The sequence below is a fragment of the Sorex fumeus genome, unplaced genomic scaffold (genome assembly GCF_029834395.1).
Source record: "Sorex fumeus unplaced genomic scaffold, SorFum_2.1 ptg000003l, whole genome shotgun sequence".
NCBI classification, from domain to species: Eukaryota; Metazoa; Chordata; class Mammalia; order Eulipotyphla; family Soricidae; genus Sorex; species Sorex fumeus.
This window is the reverse complement of record NW_026606060.1, coordinates 13,628,411-13,648,031: the sequence shown is the minus strand read 5'-3', so window position 1 is coordinate 13,648,031 and position 19,621 is coordinate 13,628,411. Positions and strand designations below refer to the sequence as shown.

General features: G+C 37.4%; 1 protein-coding gene across 4 annotated transcripts in view; it reads right to left on the bottom strand.

Annotated features, from left to right (window-relative positions):
- CTNNA2 (catenin alpha 2) overlaps nucleotides 1–19,621 on the bottom strand; it is a 1,325,246-nt gene that overhangs the window by 249,206 nt on the left and 1,056,419 nt on the right. For all 4 annotated transcript variants that reach the window (XM_056119733.1, XM_056119735.1, XM_056119745.1 and 1 more), the window contains exon 9: nucleotides 18,081–18,233. In XM_056119733.1, coding sequence (XP_055975708.1) covers nucleotides 18,081–18,233 — 153 coding nt within the window. The remainder of the gene's footprint in view (nucleotides 1–18,080; nucleotides 18,234–19,621) is intronic.

Here is a 19,621-nt window from a genome sequence, read left to right as displayed (position 1 = left end):
AAACTGACCACTAAGAATATGTAAATTAGTGATGGGATCCAGCATTTTTGATTTCTCTGTTATCTGGAAAAGCTTGGTCATCAACTCTACACAGCATCTCAGCATCACTGCTGGAATGTGGGTACAGGAAAATCATTGTAGTTTAGTGAGATTTCAGCCTCAGTCACCAAAGCATTGTATGATGAAACAATTCTTGAGATTTTTCCTAGAATCTGATGTCAAGAAAGGTATCTAAAGTACAGAAAATCACATATGGGTACTACTTAATCACCATGTGATAGAAGCACAATCTGAAATCAAAGGATGAAAGTATCTTGCTCATTCACATTTCTCATCGCACTATTAAAGACATCAAACTCATCAGGTCCAGAGGACAGTGTTCTTTTCCTAATGCGAGGGATATACAACCAGTCCCAGACAGGCCAGAAGATGATCTCAATGCCCTAGAATAGTTAATGGAATATAATCTGGAAATTTGCTTTCAGCTCAAAAATATCCCAGTTCTTTTAAACTATGGCTTTAGACAGGTTAAGGGATTGGTAATATTAAAGGCCCTATCACCAAAAAAGATTGAACAGATAAGCGTGAAAGAGTATTTTTGTGGGCAATAAAAAAAAATCCATGCTCTAAAACCACATCATTTCTAATAGGTGTTGGTTTTCCTCATTTTTTAATTGAAATGTCTTATCTTAACCATGGAACATTAGACTACAGAGCAACATTTCTGAATTAGCTGGCTACAATATATGGAGCATTCAAGTTGCAAAAAGACACAAGTTATAGGTGAAAATATGCATATACCAATAAAGAGCATCAATTCCCCACATGGATGACCAAGTGTCAGACTAATTATTGAGTACAACAAGGTATCAGTTAGTTCCTTTCAGCAGCAACAATAGTGTAGATAGATCTCCAAAGTCTGACTGAGCAGCACCAAAATTACTGCCTAGAATCCAAATTCCTCAGAATACTTCTGATACATAACTCTGAATTTTCTCAATTCTAGAGTCGAAGCTAAAATGATATCAATAATGTGCTGACTTATGATTTTTTGAGGTAAAGCCAAACTGGTATTAAAATTTGACACTTATTTAACTATAACCATGTATATATAAACTAATAGACGGGAAGAGGGAGAAAAGAAAATAAAAGGAGAGTAAGGGACTAGAAGGTAAAAGGGAGGAATGCTTAAAGAAATGTGTGAAAGTTATCATAACATTTAGCACAGAGAATAGACCAAGTGTTGATTTTCTATCCTTTACTCCCTAGGTATTGACATAAGAATTAGCACCGTAGCACTGTCCTCCCGTTGTTCATCGATTTGCTCGAGCAGGCCCAGTAACGTCTCCATTATGATACTTTTTGTTACTGTGCTTGGCATATCAAATACGCCACGGGGAGCTTGCCAGGCCTTACCATGCAACATAAGAATTAATTGCTCTTTATTTTCTGTTTCTCCACAAGAGTATTTATTTTAGCCAATCAGTGAAGCTTGAGGATAAAACCTGATTGGATGAACTTTTATCCAGATGCCAGTGTAGAAGAGAAAAAATTCCCCAATACCCTTCTAAGCTCTAGTTTAAAGCACTCCCTGTAATAAAGGGTATATTAAGAGGAGGGGGAAAATTCATATATATATATATATATATACATATATATATATAGATGCCACAAAAAACGTGACCCAAGGTCGGAGACAATGCATGCAACATTTATATCCCGTTTCCAAGGAAATAACACATTTGTGAAGAATTATCAAGACAAAGAAACTTAGCGTTGGGTAGTAAATTAGTAAGAAGTGGCAGGTTTTTTTTTATATAGTCTTCTCAGCCCAATATTCCATAGTGGTGATACAACATTTCTTTACCTCCAGAGACAGGGAGAATACTTTGTACAGAGTAGATTTATTTTATGTTTTCAGGAAGTAAAAGGGTCAATGTATTTTTCTTGCACTGACTGTTTCTTAAGTAAATTTTATTCAAAGTAATATGACAAAGTAGCACATGAGTCAGGGAGGTGAAATGCTCTAAATCTCATTACCAGCAAATAGTTTCCATATAAATTAATGGTTAATACTTGTTACATCTAAGCAAAATCTGAACCCCTAATGTAGTCCTCAACTTTGCATTTTGACCAGGTTGCAAAGACTGAACTTGGAAGTATTCACATTGTGTAAATATTTAACTCAAGTACAGTAGTAAACCTTGAACATGAAAATATTGAATAGCCTTAGAATTCAACATTTGAGGCAATATTTGAAAGTCCACGGCGCTTAATAATTGGATCAAGAAAAACCATGTAGTGTAGATGGATTCATGGCATGAGTCGGTGAGCTTAGCTTATGCCTGATGCTAGTACTAAAAAGTGGCAAGGATGATCTACTCCACTAGTGTTTACAGGAATTATTTTGCTGTAACATGTGTTACTCCCAGGGATGTGTGCAGTAAAGTATAGCTCTCTGAAATGTGATTTGAGAGATAGAGGACTTAATACCTTTGCAATAGCAGCAACAGAAGCTGCTAGCATTTTTGAGCAAGGACTTTGGGGCCAGTCACTATAGCAAATACTTACATGAAGGAAGAATATTGCTAGTCTGTGTGTGTACCTTGGACAAAAGTCTGGGAGCAGTGTGGAATCTTAATTATAACTGTTTTCAGGGTCCAGGAGACTTGGACACTTGGACACCTGTGATGAATTCTGCTTCTGTCTCTGTGACACTGGAAAAGTTCTTTAACTTTTTAAAAATACAGTTTCTATTCTGTAAAGTGAAGTAAAAATAGTGACTGTTCCATAAGATTGTCAGAAGCACTAAGTAGGGTGGCAATAAATTTATAAAACAAATCGTCCTAAGTTTAATAGTTACCAAGAGCCTAAGTAAATCCTTGAACATTTATGTCTCACTTTATAATATGTGTAGAAAAGTTTAAAAAAACATATAGATGAGAGAATTTTGGTGAGAGTAGTTTTGAAATATGTATTGCTTAAAGGCCAGGGGGAAAATACTGTGATTTTAACAGTTGTTTGAGCTGAACAAAACAGCTATTCATAAAATAATATTATTTATAGATTTGCTATGGCTGAATAACATGAGAAATTCCAATAATTCAGTTTGAGTTCACTTCTATTAACTTGACTGGGGAAGGCATCAGCGAGACAAAGATGAGAATTTTCATATTGTATTTTTTTTTAAGCACAGAGATCCAGCCCAATGTAGCCCAATGTAGACTTCAAGCTTTTCTTGAATTTTTTTTATTTACAGTTGACTGAAGACATTGGAATTTTCAAAACTCTGTTATATTTATTTAAACCAGAGCAACTTGCATTATTATTAGGATCACAACCATCAAATAGCTGTAGCCAGGACCAGTCTGAACAGTCTGAGAGTGAGAGTATAGATTTATAGGAGTTTCAAGTGATTTCACTACTGCAACATGCCAAATCTTAGAGGCATTCTAGACTCTTCTGTCTCATATCCCAAAACCAAATGTATTGGCTCAACCATGTTAAAAAATTATTTATCCACTTCTTCTTTCCATTGCTTCTTTTCTATCCTAGCCCTAAATACTCAGTGGACTCTAGGTACATTCTTTTATCTGTTCTTCCTTTTACTTTTGTGATGCTACAGAATATTTTCCCTTTAGTACCGAAATGACTCAAACACCATATCTGATCATGTCACGCCTTTGTTCCAAGTTTGCTGATTGTTGGAGGAGATCACCAAGAGGAAGTAACTGCAGTCTAACTTCCAAGTAGATCTGAGCAAACCAGGTGTCTGTACCCACATCCCAGCTCCCATTCCTACTTCCCCTTGTTGGAAAGAATATCATGCCCACTGTCCCATTCCTAAGAGCTGATCCAAGGATATGTTCTGACAGCAAAATGTATTGATGTGATAATAGAATAATATAAATTCTTTTAACATGAATCATTACTATTCTTGGGTCTAGAAAGATAGTACAGGTGTTGAGGCATTTGCCTTGCATGTGACTGCTCCTGGTTCTATCCATAACATTATATATGATTCCTTGAGTACAACCATAAGTGATCCCTGAGCAGAGAGAGAGAAGTAATCCCTGAGCATTGGGTGGCCCTCAACAACAATATTAAAAAATGAAATTAGTATTAGTTTTTTAGGTGAGTGCTGAGATCTCATTTTTTTGGTTTCCCAACTCAAGAATCCAATATATGATCCCTTTCCATTAAAACAGCCACCTACAAATCTGGACACAACTTCCTTTTCCGTCAGTTTTTTTGCCCTTCATTACAGGGACCAATTTCAGTTTTCACCTATGGAACTCCTGAGGTTATAAACCAATACCAGTAGATTCAAATATATGAATAAAAAATAAAATCTTTGCCACCTGCCCTCAATCTTTGAAAACCTTCCTCTTTTTCTCAGCTGCAGCCAAATGGAGCTCTTTGTTCTTCATCCAATTTGTAAGCACACTGCTGCCTTAGGGTCTTTGCCCTTTCTCTCCCCACAATCTGAAAAACTCTTTCACTTCCTCCTGCTCTCTAGTCAATCCTCATTTTTGGAGAGCAGTCTTTTCTAAGCATACATACCTCCTTCATCATTCTTACATTCCCTCCTCTGAGTTATTTTTGTCTACAGCACATAGTCCTAGATTACTAGCTATTACTATTTTTTATTACAGGATTCATGTATCAGAGATTGGGAGCTATGCCCAGCCCCCAAGTCATTTCCTGACAGTATTCAGGGCAAAATATGGACCAGGGATCGAAAGATTGCACCTGGGATCTCCACATGCCAAGCATGCACTCTATTTCTTTGAATTATCTCCAGTTACCCACCTTACTTATTATACAAGCATCTCATTTTCTCTATCTTCCTCATTGGAATGTAGGCTGCACCAGAGCAGAATATTTATGTTTTGTTCACAGTTATATTGCCAGCACTTGTCAGAACATAGTAGCCACTCAGTAAATATTTGTTGCTAAATGAATCTGTGGCAGTGGAAGGATTAATTGAAAGAAGTAATTTACTAGGGGATGAAGCAAAGGCACTCTGGTACTCTGCTGATTATCAGTTTCATGATTCTGAATATTAGGACTTGGCCTTATTTTCAAACCTAGCATTTTTCTCAAAGATACAGCTTCTTCATTGTCATGGGGTATTGCTATCAGGAGTAACTAAATCAAGAGGATGAAGCAGAGAACTCAGATACTTTTGTCTAATTTATCACTGTTATAGCCTCAATTATGCAACTGTACTTTGTCATATAAGACCAGCTCTTTCTCATTTCCTCTATAAGCAAGTAGAAGAGCAAATACAAGCTTATGAGACAGAGGGCATGGAAGAAATGACAGAAAAGTTAGGTCCACTGCCTCAGGAGTGTCATAATAGTTAATTAAATATATCAAGAACTTTTGAGGCCCAAAGAAAGTAGAACTGGGAGTTCACGTTAGCTTATACCATGTTTGGAAGTTCTCCTTAATACAAATTGGAAGTTCATAAGCAAATGCTTCCTTACTGATATCCTTGGCACCATCATCTCTATCTGATACCAAACATACCATACCTCAGGAGTCAAAAATTTTTCAATATCCCTAAATTCATTTATTATTTCAGTTATTCTTTAGGAAATATTTGTATGCTGAATAATTATTTTGTGCACAACAGAACAAATATCATATAGTTGTAGAACTATACATGTGTGAATAGAGTAAATAGGGGTGTATGATAGTGAACATCATAGGAAATTGATTCCATTTAGGAATATGATGTCTGAGCTGCCAATTAGAAAAAAGGTTAGAATGAGGAAGGGGTTATAGAAATAATCATAGAGGTAATGAGGCAGAGGATGTAAAACACATTTTACAAATGGAAGATGTCCTGTGTGGCTGATGCCTTATATGGAGAGAGAGAACAGGAAGTTGGTCCTGAAGATTTAAGGGGAAGATGTTGGCAAGCTTAATAGTCTTCCTTAACATGTTGCCCTTTAACTTGCAAAGAAAAGAAATCAGGCAAGAAAATTATCTGATTTCATTTGAATTTTTAGAAGTTCAGTTAAGCTTCTGCATTCAGGAGGAACAGAATAACAGGACCAGAGAGATGAGATAGACCTAGAGAGGTCACTGCTATTTCCCAGAGTATGTAACTGGAACTAACATTTGTGGTTCAGAGAAGAAATAAAAAAAAAGACCAGGTAACTGACTGAGCAGCAAAGTCATGGGAGAAAAATGCAGTAAGTCTAGAAGGACAAATATGGTGTGGTTCCAGTTCCGTGAAGTTCTAAGAGTTGTTAAATTCATAAAGACAGAAAGTAAATGGTGGTTACAGTGACTGGGGAAATAAGAAGTAAATGTTTGATGTTTAAAGGGTTTAGTGACATCTGCACTGGAAAAAATCTGATTCCTCTTTGGGTGACCCGAATAGCATTCTCATTGTTTTCATAGGGCCCAGGTCTCTGAGGCTTATGTTAGTGCAGAGTGAATGGTGGAGTTGAAAAGATGTGCCCAGAGCCGGAGTTCTTCGTCCTCTTAACTATTTCTTTGATGCTCTTGGAAAATGAGATATAAAAATTGTATTGCAGTTTTTAATTTTTTCCCATTTTACAGATTACTGTATATTTTCTTTGTTACAGTGTTTATTCTGCCCCTGAAACATAGCCACTCAAGTATAATTTATTTTTCCCACCCAAATATAGCCACTCTGCCCAACTCTACTACATTTATACAGTGTTGAATAGTTTACATGCCATTTCTTCAAAAGGTTTGGAAATAATGCTCAACAGGTATCCTCAACAGATCTCAAAACCTGTCTCACCCAAAGCCCTAACTCTCAAAGATGATTTAATTTCCTCCAGAGATTAGGAAAAATACTAATATTTTCAAGTACACTTATACTTGTGATGATTCCTATGTAGAAGTTGATATTATACTGTTTTCAACTGGGGACATATGTCCCCTTGTGGACTCTAGGATATAACAGGTGAAAATAACAAATGGGAGGCCATGACACAGAGTCTGGAGGATCAATCAATATGATTGAGGTTGATAGGAAAGAAACAAGGTCAGAAGGGGGCCATAATAGGGCAAAGTTTGAGAAATATTACTAAAGATCACAAACACAAAAATCATAGTAGACCAGCTAAATTCTCATAATTATAAACCGCAATGGAAGTTTATTCTCATTATTGAAACACTCTAAAGTGGAAAATTATGATTTTACTTGTTTAGATAATTGTTGGACCAGAGAGTATAGTGGATAAGACACATGCACTGCATGCAGCTGACCTAGCTTTGATTTTCAGCATCCCATATGGTCCCCTGAGCACCACTAGGAGTGATGGAAAGCCAGGAACAAGATGTGAGCACTGCTGAGGGGTTATCCCCCCAAAACAGGGGGCAGATTATTTTTCATATTAGTGTTTTCCTAATAGTTCAGAAACCATAAAGCTTAACCCTCTTGAGACATTCTATAGACCACAATATGTGCTACATCTGTTATTCACCGTATCAATCTCTATGAATAGAAAGTGTTGAACTGCAGAAAATTGACACACATATCAAAAATAGATGGAACACTGAATATATCACAGCAAAACTCAGTAACCAAGAAATGGTGAAGTACCAAAAGTCCCGATGTTTACTCTAAATATTAAAGCATTCTTCACCAAAAAAAATCTGTCATAGAATTCTTATGGTATTTAAATTAATAACAACTTAAAGCTCTACCTTAGATTCTGAAATAGGAATGCAGTGTCCATAACAGTTTCTGTAAAGTTGTTTGATGAGAGGAATGGTTTAAAGCAAAAGAAGAAAGAGGTCATTGTGGTTATTAATTCCACATCATCAAAACTGTTATGATTAGCTTATATATTTCTTTGAGGTACAAAGTTTAACATTTCCATCCAGTGAAAAAGAACTCCAAGCAAACAATAACTAAAAGGTCCACAAACTTATCTAAATTAGATCAGGGTTTTACATTCCCAGCATTAAAGAAGTATAATAAGAGACTCATGCTCTCATTGAGAACTAGAAATGCAGAATAATTTGCTTGAAAGCAAAGTACAGCTGCAGAAGAAGTAAAAATTTAGACTACGTCCAAAAGGAAGATCCAATGAGAGGAGCCCAAATTCTACTTTTCACTTCTCCTCCCAGATACTTCTAATACTTAAACTTGAAAGTGAGCTGCAGAGAGGAAGGCGACTCTTCGGAGTTTAATGCAGTCTCCCAGCACAGATGAGAAAACAAAGACTGACTATAGGTTCTATAGGGAAAGGAGGTGCAAAGACAACACTTTATCAGAAGTTGTCTCCAAAGGTCTTTCTTTACCCGTGAAGTTGCATATGATAATGATCCAGAAGGAAATTGAAAGCATCCCAAAAGCAAAGCAAAGTTTTAGGATATTTCAGGATGCTGATGAAACAAAAATGGGAGCAAACACTTCACAAATGGGATGGCACAGTGGGTAATACATCTGATCCCGTGTTGCACCCAGGGAAACAACTCTAGAGGTCTGGAGTAAAAGAAAGGTAGCTTATATAGTAGAAAGTCTGCAACTAGTCTAAGGTCACTGATTCTTGGATGGAGAACTAAAGGGTGCCTCCCAGCAACCCTTTAGGGGTCACATAACTCTTCTTTGGTGGGAGAAAACAGTACCCAGAATGAAGTGGTCTGAACTTTGGTGTCCAAGGTGAACCCCACCTCCACCTTCAATTCATATACTGACATGCCAAATGTAATGGTATACTAGAAGTAAGACCTTGGGAGATTAATGGATCACACTTGTAAATGAAATTCACCTTCTAAAGGAATCTTCACAGAGCATAAAAGAGATGGAAAACTGAATATATCACAGCAAAACTCAGTAACCAAGAAATGGTGAAGTACTAAAAGCATTGATGAATACTCCTCTAGATATCAACGTATTTGTCACTGAAAATTATCTGTCATATAATTCTTATGGTATTTACATTAATAGCAACATAAAGCTCCACCTGAGATTCTGAAATAGGAATGCACTGTGTCAAGGTCAGTCTCATAAAGTTGTTTGGTGAGAAGAATGGTCACTATGCCCCTTACACTCTGAGAGACCTCAGTGAGAACAGGTTGACCCTGATCCAGAAGGAGAGATTTCATCAAAACATGTCTAACTTAGCATCTAGCATCTCCTTGACATCCCCCCAATCTCGTAAACCACAAGAAAAACATCTTTAGTGCTCACAAACCATCCAGTCTTTGATATTTTCTTACAGTAAGCCAAACAGACTAAGTCACAGACCTTCTGTCTCTTTCCATACAAGCATGTCATTCAATCAAAAGTGACCAGGCATATCAAATAATCAGCATAAAGGTCAAATAACAAGATAGAAAGCAAAACAAAAGTCTGTCTCTATTTTCAAAAGCCTCCTAGAGTCCCATTGTAACTTGCATTACACAGTTCAAACTGCAATATATGAAACATGTGTAATCCTGTCATCAATGAAACATCACTGAAGAATCCAATTAAAGAGCCTCCCTCTAATCTAAATGTTGATTGCCAACAGGTTTGAAGCCTTACTCCTCCCCTTCGCCCTCTTCTCCCACTACCTGATGAGCTAGTAGGAAAGCCCACCTGCCTTGGTGTCAGTAAATAAATTCCAGCACTTCAAATACTAAGCCTCACCACAGACTCCATACCCTTCCCTAAGTAAAAAACAAAACTACTTCTCTTTGCGGAAGTCACTGTGGCAGACTTGGAGCCTGCCTAGTTCTCCCCAGAAAACCCCTTATATAAGCAATATCTGTTCATAACCCTTGGTGTTGATCTATCAACAGTCTCAAGATCCAAGGCAGTTTTGTATGTGTGGGAGTAGGGATTACCCTCTGTGTGGTAACCGCAAAACTGAAGCAAAATTGACTTCAATACTGCAATTTTCACTTGGATGTTGAAAAAAGCCATATTATTATGTGCTTAAAGAGATAGGCACTGCTAATAAATTTTACTAAAGAACTGGCATCATTTATTAAATGAATTTTAAATTCTTTAAAAAAAATAAACCCAATAGATCAGTTTCAAACATATTGGACACAGATGGAGACAGGATGAGTGAGCTGAAAATTAGGTCAGTAGAAAATAACAAGATGTGAGCATAACTGAGAGAGAAATTTATAGCCTTAAATGCATATTTTACTAAAATAATAAAGGCTAAAAAATCAATAATGTGATTATTCATTTCAAAAAGTTATAGTGGAAGAAAATAGCAAAAAGAATTATAAAGGGAAAAATGAAATCAAGAAAAACAATACAAATGCTTTCTACTTTTTTGTTTTCAAGAAAACAAAGCAGGAAGGAAAGTTATTGAATAATATTAGTAAGTCTCTTGCAAATTAATCAATATAAAAGAAAGATGACACCTATTACCAACGGAAGAAATGAGAATTCTAAAGTCGATCATGACATATTAAGAATATGTGCCAATTTTGTGCAAAAAATTAAAACAAAATAAGGGCTTAGGGCTGAAGTGCTAGTACAGTGGCACTTGCCTTGAATGCAAAAGTTCCTAGTTCGATATTATTTCCCAAGTTTCACCAGATATGAACCCTGAGCACAGAGCCAGGAGTAAGGCCTGAGCACTGCTGATTTGCCAAAGAGCCAAATCAATAAATTGGGATTGGGATGTGGTTGAGCAGGAAAGGGCCCACCTTACAATCATGAAACAGGGAGTTAGTCCTTAACATGACAAAAAAAATAATGATAAAATAAATGGTTAAAAAATTAAAACAATAAATTCAGAATATAAGTTACTAAGGCTAACTAAAAAAATAATAATCTTGGGGCTGGAGCAGTAATACAATTGGTAGAGAGCTAGTCTTGCATGCTACAACTCAAGTTTGATCTTCAGCATCCCATATGGTCAGTCCCCTGAGCTGGCCAAGAGTGATTCCTGAGTGCAGAGCCAGGGGTGACCCTCGAGACCCACAAAACAAAACAAAGCAAAAATAACCATAACCTTATGTTTAGTTATAAAAATTGAATTTTCACACCTTCTTTTAAATAATACCTAGACTCAAATAGCTTAATTGCTGAATTCCTCCAAATCATTAAAAATAAATAAGGAAAGTCTAATGTAGTCACATCAAAGAGATACAAAGAAGGAACAACTTCCTATTCTTTCCTCTTTTTTAATTTTTTGAAAGAAAATGGAATTTTAATATCAGCAATTCTCTAAGGGGAATTTTTTAAAAAATCATTTGTTTCAAACTGTGCAGAAAGCGCATTGCATATAATTCCATGAATATGAATTTGAAAAGTTCTTAGCACATTTATAACACTGAATTAATCTAATAAAAATATCTGTAAAAATCTAGAATAAACAATATAAATGTTGTAAAATGTTACAAATGTCTTACATATTTAGGAAGAAGTGACAAAATTTGAATAATATTTTACTAAAGGTCCTAGTAATGATGCAAGGACATATACAAGATATTTATTGTATATAAATAAAATCACAGCATTGGGAAAGCTGCTGTGATTCCCATACAACTCTGTGTATGGGGGCAGGGAATTAGCTCAATGGTGTAGCAGCTAGCTGCCTTTTGTATTGTGTGAGGCTCTGGATTCAATTTTAAACACCACCAACACAACAATACAAAACAAGACCAAAAGACATTGTGTGCCTAGAAAATACATAAGAATAGTGACAATTTTCTTGAATCAATGAAACTCATGTCTATAAAGACACTAAGAATTAAAAAAGGATTCAAAGTAGTTGTTTATCCTACAAATGAAACTCACAATACTTCCCTACTTTTCATTAATCATAGTGTCCATAATATCAATGATATTGCTTTAATATTTCCCAGCAATTCTGAAATATTCTAAATGTCATAATTACAGAAATGACACAATTATATAAAATGTTATTGATATACAGATGGTATGTACAGACTATCACTGTATTTCTTATTAATGTTTGAAATTTTATAGCATCCTTTCAGCACTGTTTTGGAGAGGAGGGGCACGGCACACACAGCAGTACTCAGGGTTTACTCCTGCTTCTGTGTTCAATGATATCTCTGAGCAGTGCTCAGGGGACCATTCAGTGGAAGGGATTGATTGAACCATATGCCAGGAAAGCAGCTTACTCCCTATATTATCTCTCCAGCTCTTCATTCAGCACTGTTTTTAATCTTCTTTTTTTCTTCTCTTTTACCCTCCATCTTTACTTTTAAAATAGACAAACAAAATCTCTTCCTCAGAATCTCCAAAGATTCTGAGGACCACGTTGTCTTCACAATGGCACCTTGGAGGGGGGTAGGTTGTGTTTCCCTCTCCACCCTAAGCATAGCCCCAGCAGACAAAAACCTCTAGAACCCAGCTGCAGCCATGCTCAAGGCCACTATCCATACACTCAGACGAGCCTCACCCATGAAGGAACTGACAGAGGAACCCAGGTATGCTGGAGCCAGGGCCGAGATCTCCAAGGCTGCTCAGATTGGGACTGGGCCTCCTCCACCCAGCTCCCCAGTTTTCCAGTAGTTTGGCAGTCACACCCGCAAACTGGCCCCTCTCTCCCCCCAGTAACATGCAATCTCATTAATGGCCAGAGACTATAAAATAAAGCTCCAGAAGGAGTGATGCAGTGTGCGACCTCTTATACTCTAGCCCATTGATGTACCTAAAAGAGCACATGTGTATTTGGTTTTAACATACTTGCTTGTATTCTTGTATATATGGGCTTCAAAATGAAATACAACAAGCTTCACATACTTCCCTTGTATTGTGGTGGGAATATGCTCACTGGTGGGGTGAGTATTTGAATATTATCTGTAATGAATGATTGTGAACTACTTTATAAAAATAAAATGTATGACTCATTCATCCAGGTACCCGCCCAGCAGCAGGGCCCCTTCCTGGGGCTGCACATATAACTAGATCCCCTGAGAACGGCCGGTTTTCATCCTTGGTCTGCGGGGGATGGGAATTGAGGCATGCTGTGGGAACCCAAAGCAGAGCTGTTCAGCCACCCCCTGCTCACTCATCCAGGTACCCCCCCAGGGGGGGCAAGGCCCCATTCCCAGAGCCATGGCCACTAATGCGGCCATGAGTTATTCTCCCCCTACTTATCCCATAGGAACCATAAGTTACCCTCTTAGATGAAACTTTCACTAGAACAGCCTAACCACCAGAAACATATTAACCAATAATTCATTAAGCCCATCTCAATTTATTCGGCATCTTAAGCAGAATAGTAACAGTAAGCGTGAAGGTTTAAACCACACAGGTCACAATGGTAAAGCAACACAGAAGTCCACCAACCTTACTTATTGAAGTAGACAATAAGTCTACTAGCTAGCTCAGAAGACACCAACAGTAATGAAGTGCTAGACAACCTCTCTGACAAAGAATTTAGAAGGGAGCTACTGAGGATGCTTAGGGAGCTAAAAGAAACAATGGAAATCAATGCCAATAAAAGACAAGAGGATTTGAAGGTAGAAATCAGGAAAATGCAAATAAAATTACAAATGGAAATGTCAGACCTGAAATCCCTGGTAGGCGAATTGAAAAACTCAGTAGAAGGCCTCAGCAGCAGAGTAATAGCTACGGAGGACAGAATCAGTGAGCTCGAAGATGAATCCAGAGACTCTCCAGAAAATAGCAGAAAATGGAAAAGAGACTCACAATTCGGGAACAAATGGCAAGAGAAGATAATGATGAAGCCAAGAGGAGTAACATAAGAATTATTGGAGTCCCAGAGGGACAGGAAGAAAATCCTGATGAAGAAGAAACCATCAAAGACATCATTGCTACGACATTCCCAGAGCTGAAGGAAACATGTGACCACATTCAGGAGGCCCAAAGGGTACCGGCTGGAACAAAACTGAATAAAATTACCCCAAGACATACCCTGATCAAATGACCAAAACCTTAGAGACAAAATTCTGAAAGCAGCAAGATCAAAGAAAGAAATTGTCTATAAATAAGCATCCTTAAGATTCACAGCTGATTTGTCTGATGGCCCGAAAACAGTGGCCCAAAAACAGTGGTGGGATATAGTGAAAAAACTCAATGAAATAAATGCCTCACCAAAATACTTTACCTAGAGAGACTCTCCTTGAGAACAGAAGGAACAACACACAGTTTCACAGACAAAAAACAGCTCATGAAAGTCATAAACTCAAAAACATCATTACAAGAGCAACTAAATGAGCTACTTTAAGACAAGACAGGACCCTCAAATAACCAAATTTCAACAGAAAAAATGGGACAAAAACCCATAATAATAATCTCTCCCAATGTCAATGGGCTAAACATATCAATTAAAAGACACAGAGGGTAAGGCGTTTGCCTTGCAAGCGGCCAACATGGCTGACCCAAGTTCGATTCCTCCGCCCCTCTCGGAGAGCCCGGCAAGCTACCGAGAGTATTCGATATGCCAGACACAGTAACAACAAAGTCTCCATTCAGGTAGGAAAGGAAGAAATCAAGCTCTCACTATTTGCAGATAATATGATACAATACTTAGAAAACCCTAAAACCTCTACCAAGAAACTCCTAGAAACAATAGACTTATATAGTAAAGTTGCAGGCTATAAAATTAATACCCAAAAGTCTATGGCTTTCCTATACACAAATAGTGAGAGAGAAGAAAATGACATGAAAAAAACAATTCCATTCACAATTGTGCCCCAGAAAATCAAGTACCTAAAATCAGCTTAACTAAGGAAGTAAAGGACACATAGAAAGAAAACTACAAAACGCTTCTTCAGGAAATAAAAGAGGACGTGAGAAAATGGAAAGATATCCCCTGCTCATAGATTGGGAGAATTAGCATTGCCAAAAAGGCAATACTTCCTAAAGCATTGTACAAATTCAATGTGATCCTATAATGGTACCCATGCCATTCTTCAAAGAAATGTAGCAAACACTTCTGAAATTCATATGGAACAATAAGCCCCCACAAATAGCTAAAGCAATTCTTGGAAAAAAGAAAGTGGGACGAATCAACCTCCCAAACTTCAAAGTCTAATACAAAGCAGTAATAATTAAAACAGCATGGTACTGGAACAAAGCAATGCTGCAGACCAATGGAACAGGGATAAATATACAGACATCTCCCCCCAAACATATGGTCATCTAATCTTTGACAAGGGAGCAAGAAATGTGTAGTGGAGCAAGGAAAGCCTCTAACAAATTGTGCTTGCAAAACTGGACGGCTCCATGGAAACAAAAAAATAGGCTCAGATCTCTGCTTAACACCATGCACCAAAGTAAAATGAAAATGGATTAGAGACCTCAACATGAGACTGGAATCCATAAGGTACATTGAAAACAAAGTTGGCAAAACCCTCCATGACATTGAAGCTAACGGTATCTTCAAAGATGTCATGCCACTGGCCAAGCAACTGAAAACAGAGATAGACAAATGGGACTATCTTAAACGAAGAACTTCTGCACCTCAAAAGAAACAATTACCAAAATACAAAGACAGTCTACAAAATGGGAAAGGATATTCACCCAATACACATCCGAAAGGGGTTGATATCAAGATATAAAAAGTTTTGGTTGAACTCCACAAGAAGAAAACATCCAACCGCATCAAAAAATGGGGTGACAAAATGAACAGAAACTTTCTCAAAGAAGAAATACAAATGGCAAAATGTCACATGAGAAAATGCTCTACATCATTAATCATCAGGGAGAACAAAACAACAATGAGATATCATCTCACATCACAGAGACTGGCCCACATCCACAAGAACAAAAGCAACCGGTGTTGGCACGGATGTGGCGAGAAAGGGACCCTCCTTCACTGCTGGTGGGAATGTGGACTGGTTCAGCCCTTTTGGAAAACAGTATGAACGATTCTCAAAAAATTAGAAATTGAACTCCCATTTGACCTAGCAATACCACTCCTGGGAATATATCCCAGAGAGGCAAAAAAATATAGTTGAAGTGACATCTGCACTTGTTTGTTCATTGCAGCACTGTTTACAATAGCCAGAATCTGGAAAAAAAAAACCTGAGTGCCTGAGAACAGATGACTGATTAAAGAAACCTTGGTAGATCTACACAATGGAGTACTATGTAGCTGTTAAAAAAGATGAAGTCATAAAATTTACATACAAGTGGTACTACATGGAAAGTATCACGCTAAGCGAAATAAATCAGAAAGAGAGGGACAGACATAGAAAGATTGCATTCATCTGGGGAACATAAAGTAACAAAATAGGAGATTAACACCGAAGAATAGCCAAGATGAGTACCAGGAGGTTCACTCCATGGCTTGGAGGCCGCACATGCTTGGGGAAAAGGCAGCTCAGATTGAGAAGGGAGCACTAAATAAAGGGTGTTGGGAGGATCCTCCCAGGATGGGAGATGCATGCTAAAAGTAGACTATAGACCGAATATGATTGTCACTCAATGCCTATTTTGCAAACCACAACAACCAAAAGGAGAGAGAGAACAAAAGGGAATGCCCTGCCACAGAGGCAGGGTGGGTTGGGGAGATGGCGGGTGGGAGGGATATGGGATCAATGGTGGTGGAAAATGGGCACTGGTGGAGGGATGGGCACTCGATCATTGTATAATTGAAACCCAAGCACAAAAATTTGTAAGTCTACAACTGTACCTCATGGTGTTTCACTAATAAAAATTAAAAATAAATAAAAGGTATAAATACTCTTAAAAATCAAAATATATCTAAATACAAAAAAGAGCAAAAAAAAAAAAACTCTTCCCAACAACATAGGAACATCCCCAGTTTCCATGGCCAGTTTTGAAAGATTCTGACCAGGTGATCTCTCAGAACATGTGGACAGAATGTGAGTAGTTGTTGGAGTTCTTACCTCACAGGTAGGGACAAGGCAAACTATTTTCAGTCTAAGAAGTGTTACTTCAGGATACTGGGGGGTTGTCTTTCAAGGACTTGATCCTTGTGGCCTATGCTTTTGTCTTCATTGCTTCCTTCTTTCCTCAGTCTCATTAACTCTTACTGTTTTCAATCCTTTTGATCTATTCCAGTCTCACTGGTGTAAGATGATATCTCATTGCTGTTTTGATTTGCTTTTGGCTGATAATAGTGATGGTGGCTGGAGTGATAGCACAGCAGGTAGGGCGTTTGCCTTGCACGCAGCCGACCAGGTTCGATTCCACCTCCCCTCTTGGAGAGCCTGGCTGGGTACCGAGAGTATTCTGCCCGTACGGCAAAGCCGAGCAAGCTAACCGTGATGTATTCAATATGCCAAAAACAGTAACAACAAGTCTATCAATGGAGACCTTACTGGTACCCGCTCGAACAAACTGATGAACAACAGGAAGACAATGCTTGCTTACAGTGTTACAGTACTACATATCTTCTGCAGTTGGAATCACTTCAGAGTTTTGTTTTTTCCATTTTGAAAATGTTTTGAAATGCTGGAAACCGTACTGCAATAAGCACAGGCTAAGTTTGCCACAAACCTTAACACCCCTGAATTCTGTTCCTCCAGTACATATATTTTTCTGTTTACCATTTTTAGTTTCCGTCCACCTCCACATCACACACAATATTTTTTTTTAATTTACACTGCACAGTTTTACATTTAATAAAGCAGTGCATACAAGTTTCTCTAACACAAAAAACTATAATTATGGCCTTGAACTTGCTTTTTAAACACTACAGAGATCTTTCACTAGGAAGCCAAGCATCTCATTGAGGGGAAAGTGGAATTTTTTTTCACAAGCTCATAAAACGTTCATTTCATCTAGGTTTAGTGGGTGGGGTAGAGAGGATGATGAGGAAGCCAAAAAAAGAAGAGTATTATCCTTCTATTTGTCAGAGTTAATGCCACTGCCTCAAATCAATACAACTATTTAGCACTCGGGAGTGCCCCCATTTACTTCTTTTTGAGCTTCTTCCTACTGTTCAGTAAAATTAGCAGCCTGATTTCAAATAATGTTTGGAGTTCTGGGATAGCGAGGGATAAATTACTGAAAACATTTTTATTTTGCAAGGACTGGAGTAGCCATAAAGAAGTTTCTAGAATGTCTGCTTCTCTTGCAAAACCATGTGAGAGTTTTCTATTGAAATTCCTGAAGGCATAAAGGCTGCTTATAAATTTGAATTCTCTGGCCTCTTCTGACTTACCTCCACAAGCTTATTGGCATGTTCACGAAAAACCTGCGCATATTCCTTCACTTCTTTCTCATTCCCACTCTTTGCAGCTTCAATGAGGACCAGCAAGGGGACATTGGTTTCCAAGAAAGAATCAGATATATGATCCATCACCGCTTTCCGGAGCTATAATAAAAATGAAAACAAAAGACAAAATTAAGACGTTAAAGAACTGTGTACTTATGAATCTATTACTCATTCGACAATATAGATTGTTTTACTTTCCAGAATAAAGAGTTTTTCTACTCTATACCCCGTTCTCATTATCCATATAAAAAATGGTTCATCCCTCTTCTTCATTTTCCCAGTGTTTATCACATCGATCATGATCACAATCACGACCATCCTGTTGTTCATCGATTGCCTCAAGCAGGCACCAGTAACGTCTCCTTTGTCCTAGCCCTGAGAATTTTTTAAAAGTGCCACATTCAAGGCTCTTTCAGGGTTATGAGAATGAGACCCATCATTTTTACTCGTATTTTGCATATTGGGTACGCCAAGGGGAAACATCAAAGGAAAGCAAACATAGATGACTGGTGGATAGTTGTGAATAAACTGCATTATTTGCTACCTTGAAAGTTGTACACATACACATTACATGATTAGACCTTCACTCCTCAGAGGTGTGGTCTTACCCTTCATTAACCCTAATGTCTATAGTCAGATGGTTTTAATTTTTATTCAAGAACTCTCATATGTTTGATTAAAAGAAAAAAATTAAGGTAAGAAGTGAGAAATAAAATTCAGATAAATTTTAGGTAATTTTTGACCCACAAAATATTACATTTAGCAGTTTCCTGCTTTTTTTAGCATATTGTTTGAACTTGATGTAAATACTGGAACATTGGAAAATTTCAAAAACATTTCTGCCCAAGTGCTATGACGACATGTTGCTATTCTTCAGAAACAGTACTTATAATTATTCTTTAAGGTAAGTAAGAATAAACAGATCCAAATTTCTCACAATGAATGATTATACACCATCCCTCATTGTTCAATTGGGAAGCACAACAGCTGCAGGAAGATTAAATGATAATATACCTGCAGAAGCGATTTAATGCCACTTTGTACATAGCTGTCAGGATAAATTGGGGGGCCCAAATAAAAATAAACACAAGAATATGAAAAAAATATATATGGTTTTCAAATAAGGTGATATACATTACATATAGATATTCATTTGTTAGTGCTTAGATGAAAGAGAAAGTTAAGTCTCAGTTACATTTTGTACTAATTAGCATAAAGTATCTATATGGGTATATATGACTTTAATTCTGAATTGTTTTATATTTTACCACATTAAATATGATAAAATTTATACAAAGCTAATATTAATTAGTTACTCATTGACAATGAGTATTAAGCTCCTATGTAAGAATAATCAGGGTTATTTGTGTTTCTTTTAATGTTTTTTTGTGACTTTTATTTATTTATTTATTTTGGTTTTTGGATCACACAAGGCAATGCTCAGGGGTTACTCCTGGCTCTGCACTCAGGAATTACTGCTGCCATTG